The sequence below is a fragment of the Podarcis vaucheri genome, assembly GCF_965113315.1.
Source record: "Podarcis vaucheri genome assembly, chromosome: 14".
NCBI lineage: Eukaryota > Metazoa > Chordata > Lepidosauria > Squamata > Lacertidae > Podarcis > Podarcis vaucheri.
The window spans coordinates 44721327-44727354 of NC_138752.1; the positions used below are offsets into that span (position 1 = coordinate 44721327).

The window sequence follows — 6028 nt, forward strand, 5'->3', positions numbered from 1 at the left end:
CCAATGGCAGGCGAGCATATTGCGTGGCGCTCGCGCGGGGCGTGGCTGTCTCTGTGCCAGTCAGTCAGTCAGTCAGTCAGCGAGGAGCCGCCGGCCGGGCAGCCACGATGCCGATGTACAAGGTGAGGCCCTTTCACGGGGGGCCTGGCTCGGCGGCGGTCTTGGCTGAGCACCTTCCCGCCTGCATGTACCGGGTTGGAAATATGCACCGTTGCCCCGAGGGCGGCTCCCCGTCAGCCGCCTCACCGCCGCCGCCGCCGCTGCTTCACGAGGTAGGAAGGAGGCGGCCCAGAGGCGCCGCACTCTGAAGCGGGCAGGGTCGGGGGGCGGGCGGGCGGGCGAGGGCTCTCCTTCCTTGGCCTCCCTTCCTAGGCCGCGCGGTGCGGCTCCTCAGCCCGGCCTGGCCTTCTCGGGGAGAGGCGCTGGCCAGCGCTTTCACTTTCCCAACCCGGGCTGAGGGAGGTTCTTGCGGCAAGGCCTGAGGCCGCCTCGCGTTGTACTTCCGGGCGGCTGACAGTCCATACGTTTAAATCTCAATTCTTACATTACACAAAGACACACACACACACAAAAAAAAAAAAAAAACCTCCACACCAGGAATCCAGGGAATTGTAGCTTACCCCCTCCCCTCTACATTGTTGTGAACTGCCCTGAGATCTAGAGAGGAAGGGTGGTATACAAATTTAATCAACAGTAATAATAATAATAATAGGGAGGTGGTTGGCGCTGTAGGTTAAACCACAGAGCCTAGGACTTGCCGATCAGAAGGTCAGTGGTTCGAATCCCCGCGACGGGGTGAGCTCCCGTTGCTCGGTCCCTGCTCCTGCCAACCTAGCAGTTTGAAAGCACGTCAAAGTGCAAGTAGATAAATAGGTACCGCTCCGGCGGGAAAGTAAACGGCGTTTCCGTGCGCTGCTCTGGTTCACCAGAAGTGGCTTAGTTGTGCTGGCCACATGACCCAGAAGCTGTACGCCGGCTCCCTCGGCCAGTAAAGCGAGATGAGCACCACAACCCCAGAGTCGGCCACGACTGGACCTAATGGCCAGGGGTCCCTTTACCTTTAATAATAATAATAATAATAATATATTATCAAATGTTTTTGTATATGCAGCTGAAGCGGGCAAATGTGGCTGCTGTTCTTCCAGGAATCTTGCAGGGCAGCACAAGTCAGGTGTTCCAAGTTCCTTCTTTCGGAATAGCTTTAGGTCTTGACTAAAAGGTTATCTGGGAGTAATTGTATATGCTACCTCTATATATTGTTCATGGTTGCAGTTGGGTTAAATACCTTACTTACATTTGTTTTACCTATGCTAGTGGTGGAGGACACAACCAGCCCGCAGGCCTAATAAGGCGTGCCTGGCCATTATACGCAAAACACACCCACCTGTCAGTTACCTGACAACTTAGGGAATTTTACTTTGCATTTATACACCATTTGATCACAAATTTCTCTTAAGTGGTTTGCATAATAAAAAAGCCTATGATTGGAGTTCAGGGATCTTTTGCTCTTCAGTCTTAGCACTGAGTAGCATAGCACTAAGATCAGATATAAGCCTCTTGCCCTGTTGTTTAAAGGCAGTAAGCAGTTTCAAAGCACGAAAACTCTGAATCACTTAATATCTACTTGTCAAAATGGCCTGTAGACAGTGGGCCAGATAATAATAATAATAATTTTTTATTTATATCCCACCCTCCCCAGCCGAGGCTGGGCTCAGGGTGGCTAACAACAATAAAATCCAGCCCGACATCTTTTTCCAGTTTCCCACCTGTATTTCCCGCCCCTTGACCTGTATTGAACCTTGATATATTGGCAGAGTTCCCATGTGCATGTATGCATGGATGTTGGATAATACTAGCATGGAGACTTATAGAGTGTTAAAGCTGAGGTACGTGGGAAATATCCATCTGTTTTACACAATGTTAAAACAGTTAAGTGAATACCAATTGAACTTTATTTAGGAGGAAGTTGATCCAGCTCTTCAGGCACTTGAATCCCGCCAGGAGGAGATCTTGAAACGCTTGTATGAGTTGAAAGCTGCTGTGGATGGGCTTTCAAAGATGATCCAAACACCAGATGCAGACTTTGATGCAACAAACATAATCCAAGCAGATGAACACATTCCTTTATCTGCTAGTGCTGCAGAGCTTGACAATTTACTTGGGAAGGCAAGTTCAGATTAACTTTCTCTACACCACAATTCCTGTATATTTGACTTAACCATTGTTGGAGTTTTTATGACTAATGGAGTAATTAGCATTCAGGCCAACACTCAGAATGATTTATCACTAAAACATAGCTAAAATCCACAGAAAAGCACCTTGTGATAGGTGGGACGGGTACAGAATTATTTTAAAGCTAAGCTTTAATGAAGTTATTAGCATTCAATCCAGCACTCAAAATGAATTCAGTGAGCGGGGTCTCATTGTTTTAAAACTAAGCTTGATAATAGACCTGAAATATTTCTTAAAGCCAACCAGAAATCAAGCATTTAACAATTCTGGAAGCAAACAAAAACTCAGCTTAATTCAATGGCCTGGTTTCCACATAACTTGAAGACATGGTTTGTTTTGTTTAACTGGTTTCTTTGCAGATCTGAACCCACCCCAGACAACCAACTGGGTTGTGTCCAATAAAGCAGAATATGAATCTGTATTTTGAAGCTGATGTATGGCCGTCTCTGCTCCTGTTAACGGTGGTTTCTTGTTATTTCTGAGCCCACCATCCTTGTTTAACCCTGGTTTGCTACAGTTGCTTTGCTTGTGTAAGGTTTATCCTGGTTGGTTCAAAAACTCAAAGCAAGCTGTGCCTTAGCATTGTATGCAAATCTGGCCTCTGTTTCAAAGTATCAACAAAATAATTAAATAGTAACTGAATCCAGCCAAATAATGATTTAATATAAGATCTTGTGGGACTTGTTAAGAAATTTGTGCCTAGTTCTTTGATTGATACCCAATGGGACGAAACTGGCTTTAAAGTGCAGGTAAAATGCTCCATAACTTAAACATTGATCTAATATCTTTTCTTACCTATCAGTTTTGGTTTTGGTGCTTGCTGGTTGCATATTGCTTTGTTCGGGCATTTTATGGCCGTTATGTTGGATGTGGCTTAAGTTGCTAGATACTGTGGGTTCTGTATTTTAATCTTTTTTACTTATCAGTTTTATTGTATGATTTAAGTGTTTTAAAATAAATGAGAGACTGGTAGATTTGGGCTGGAATGGATTTCCTGTAGTTTTTTGTTGTTTCAGGAATAGAGTTATTTCTCAAACGACACATTGATTGCACTAATTTTTAAAGTAAACATTTTTGGGATGCTACTACTAATCATGGGAGACAGAAGCCTCCTTTTCCACTATATATTTTTTATTTTAAAAAGTGGAACAAGACTTCCCTTCATGAGCCAGTGCATAAATAGACATCCAGTAACTCTTCTAAAGGTCTGCGACTCTTGGTAGTTCTCAGCTGAACCATTCATCTCTTTTAGTAGAACTTCATTGGTTTTGTGTGTCTTGCAGTTAATTATGAGGGTGTCTGTGTGTTGTGCTAAGCAAGAGTGGGATGTGAATCGATGCATGAATGTGTCACTTGAACAACTTACTAATGGCGACTTATTTTCCTACAGGACTATGGAGCTCTGAAGGATATTGTGATCAATGCAAACCCCGATCACCCACCACTGTCATTGTTAATACTCCACAGCTTGCTGTGTGAGCGTTATAAGATACTATCAGCTGTTCATACACACTCATCTGTGAAGAGTGTGCCAGAAAATCTCCTGAAATGCTTTGGTGATCAGCCTAAGAAGCAGTCGCGTCATGAGTATCAGTTGGGATTTACATTAATTTGGAAAGATGGTAAGTCCAGCACATTAGGAAAAGGGACGCATTCATTAATGTTAACATGTTACGAGTAGCACACAATTTCTTGATGTCTAATGACAATAAATCTGCAGCAAATGGGCCAGCCGCTGGCCATGAATAAATTTGCAACTGGGCAGCTCAACAACTAGTTTGTCCACAACATGGTCATTCTTTAGACAACAGAATATATTGTGAGAAGAGCTGTAGTAGATGAGTCACTTCTACTGCCAATAATTCACCTTCAAGATTCTGTTCTCCTCTATGATGCCGAAGGATCTGACCGGCACACTTATGATGACATCACCCACCTTCACAATGGGACTCCCTTCTCCCCTTTCCCATGTCCCAAATCTGCTCCGGGTGTCCCCCAAGCACCCACATTTTGGAAGTGCATAGGGAACAGAAGAGGAAGAAGCCCTGTTGCATGAGTTAACTTGTGCTACATTGGACCTAACTTTTCATTCATGCAGGTTGATAGGTCAGTAGCTGTACGTTGCAGGGAAGATCATTGAGTCTTTCATTCTTTGCTTTTCAAAGGACTTCTGAGAAATTTGAGTAACCTAATTCCTAGGAATGCAGTTTCAAAAATATTGCTATGAAGCTTCTATTATATAATCTCTACAAGAAAACTATAATTGTGAAATTAACTTTCAGCTGAGGAATTATAAAGCATCTTAATAACCCTAGTGTGTTTGCTAACCTGCTCTTAACTGCTCAAATAAACTTACGTTCCATTGTTAGGCAGTTCTTGGTTTTTACCTGCAAGATGAATTAAGCTTTCTGCTCTAGTTAAGATGTTTAGTGTTTAGCTTAAGTAAAACTGTCAGTTGTGAAAGTAGAAAAGGAGCATATAATACTCAGTCTTCAGTGTTTCAAACAAAATTAAGTTCTTCTGCTATTATGCTACCTTAACTGACAAAGCCATTTTAAGTTAACGCTGGCCTATGGTGGTGTGTTTGGAAGAAGAAACTAAAAAGTAACACTACACACTGCCTACTTTTTGAAGAAAGCGCATAATGCTGTAATGTTGAAGCTGGAAATGGCGCCAGTTATCCCAATTGCCAGGCTTGGATTAGGAGGAATCTGTTAGTTTACCTGTTCAGTAATCTCTCATGGCGACATTTCCTAGCAGCTGTAAGTAAAAGGTAGCATGGCTGACTATATGCAAGTATTCTATAAAAATTCAGTATCTTATATAGAAAATCTGGCTAGCAATTAATGACATAATGGGACTTGTTTATAATTGTGTTTAATGGTTCGAATGAAATGTATCTGTCTCTTCAAGGCGCGCCTGCTTTTCTTGTCTAATGTTCTGTTGCGTTGTGTTTGTTTCAGTGCCAAAATCCCAGATGAAGTTCAGCGTTCAGACCATGTGTCCCATTGAAGGAGAAGGAAATATTGCTAGGTTCTTGTTCTCCTTACTTGGTCAGAAGCACAATGCGGTTACAGCAACTCTGATAGACAGCTGGGTAGATACAGCCATCTTCCAACTGCAAGAAGGGAGCAATAAAGAAAAGGCAGCTGTTTTGCGATCTATGAATGCAGCCCTTGGCAAGACATCCTGGTTGGTGGGCAATGAACTGACAGTAGCTGACGTCGTGGCCTGGTGTGCACTTCAGCAGACAGGGAGCACCAATGCTGTTCCAGCCAATGTGCAGAAGTGGCTAAAATCTTGTGAGAATTTGGCACCTTTTAACTCTGTTCTCAAGTTGCTGAATTAAACATGTTCTATAGAAAGGGACACAGTTGAAATATTTTCTATATTTACATGTGTGCTGTGAGCCTGGGTTATATAAAGCCTGTGAATGAAGTTTTAGAAGGCAACTGTCAAAGGTCTTATGTCAATAAAATGCATCACTTGCCCTTTGTGTATATCTTTTAGTGCTTGGTCCCTCTTTTAGAGACAGCACAGTGGTACCTCTGGTTACAAACACTTTGGGTTACAGACTCTGCTAACCCGGAAGTAGTACCTTGGGTTAAGAACTTTGCTTCAGGATGAGAATAGAAATCGCACAGCGGCGGCAGTGGGAGGCCCCATTAGCTAAAGTGGTACCTCAGGTTAAGAACGGACTCCAGAACGAATTAAGTTCATAACCAGAGGTACCACTGTACTGTCAACCCATTCATTTATGTACATGACGCCTATGTCTGCATTTCTTCTTTCTGAC

The 6028-nt window shown here is 43.2% G+C and overlaps 1 protein-coding gene across 2 annotated transcripts; it reads left to right on the top strand.

Moving 5' to 3' along the window:
- Positions 1-6: 6 nt before the first annotated feature.
- Positions 7-5732, top strand: AIMP2 (aminoacyl tRNA synthetase complex interacting multifunctional protein 2). 2 transcript variants are annotated; one of them, XM_082199893.1, is made up of 4 exons: positions 7-122; positions 1960-2166; positions 3623-3854; positions 5196-5732. In XM_082199893.1, the coding sequence occupies exons 1-4, from the start codon at positions 108-110 to the stop codon at positions 5579-5581; spliced, it is 840 nt and encodes a 279-aa protein (XP_082056019.1). In that variant the 5' UTR covers positions 7-107; the 3' UTR covers positions 5582-5732. The 2 variants fall into 2 exon arrangements, with proteins under 2 accessions (XP_082056019.1, XP_082056018.1); XM_082199892.1 differs by having other exon boundaries at positions 60-272.
- Positions 5733-6028: the final 296 nt, after the last annotated feature.

What these genes read in the sequence shown, in the direction of transcription:
- AIMP2 (XM_082199892.1), top strand. Translation starts at nt 108, where the DNA reads ATGCCGATGTACAAGGTGAGGCCCTTTCACGGGGGGCCTGGCTCGGCG. An exon ending in CGCCGCCGCTGCTTCACGAG is followed by an intron (nt 273 to 1,959) that starts GTAGGAAGGAGG and finishes AACTTTATTTAG; the next exon opens with GAGGAAGTTGATCCAGCTCT. An exon ending in TACATTAATTTGGAAAGATG is followed by an intron (nt 3,855 to 5,195) that starts GTAAGTCCAGCA and finishes TGTTTGTTTCAG; the next exon opens with TGCCAAAATCCCAGATGAAG.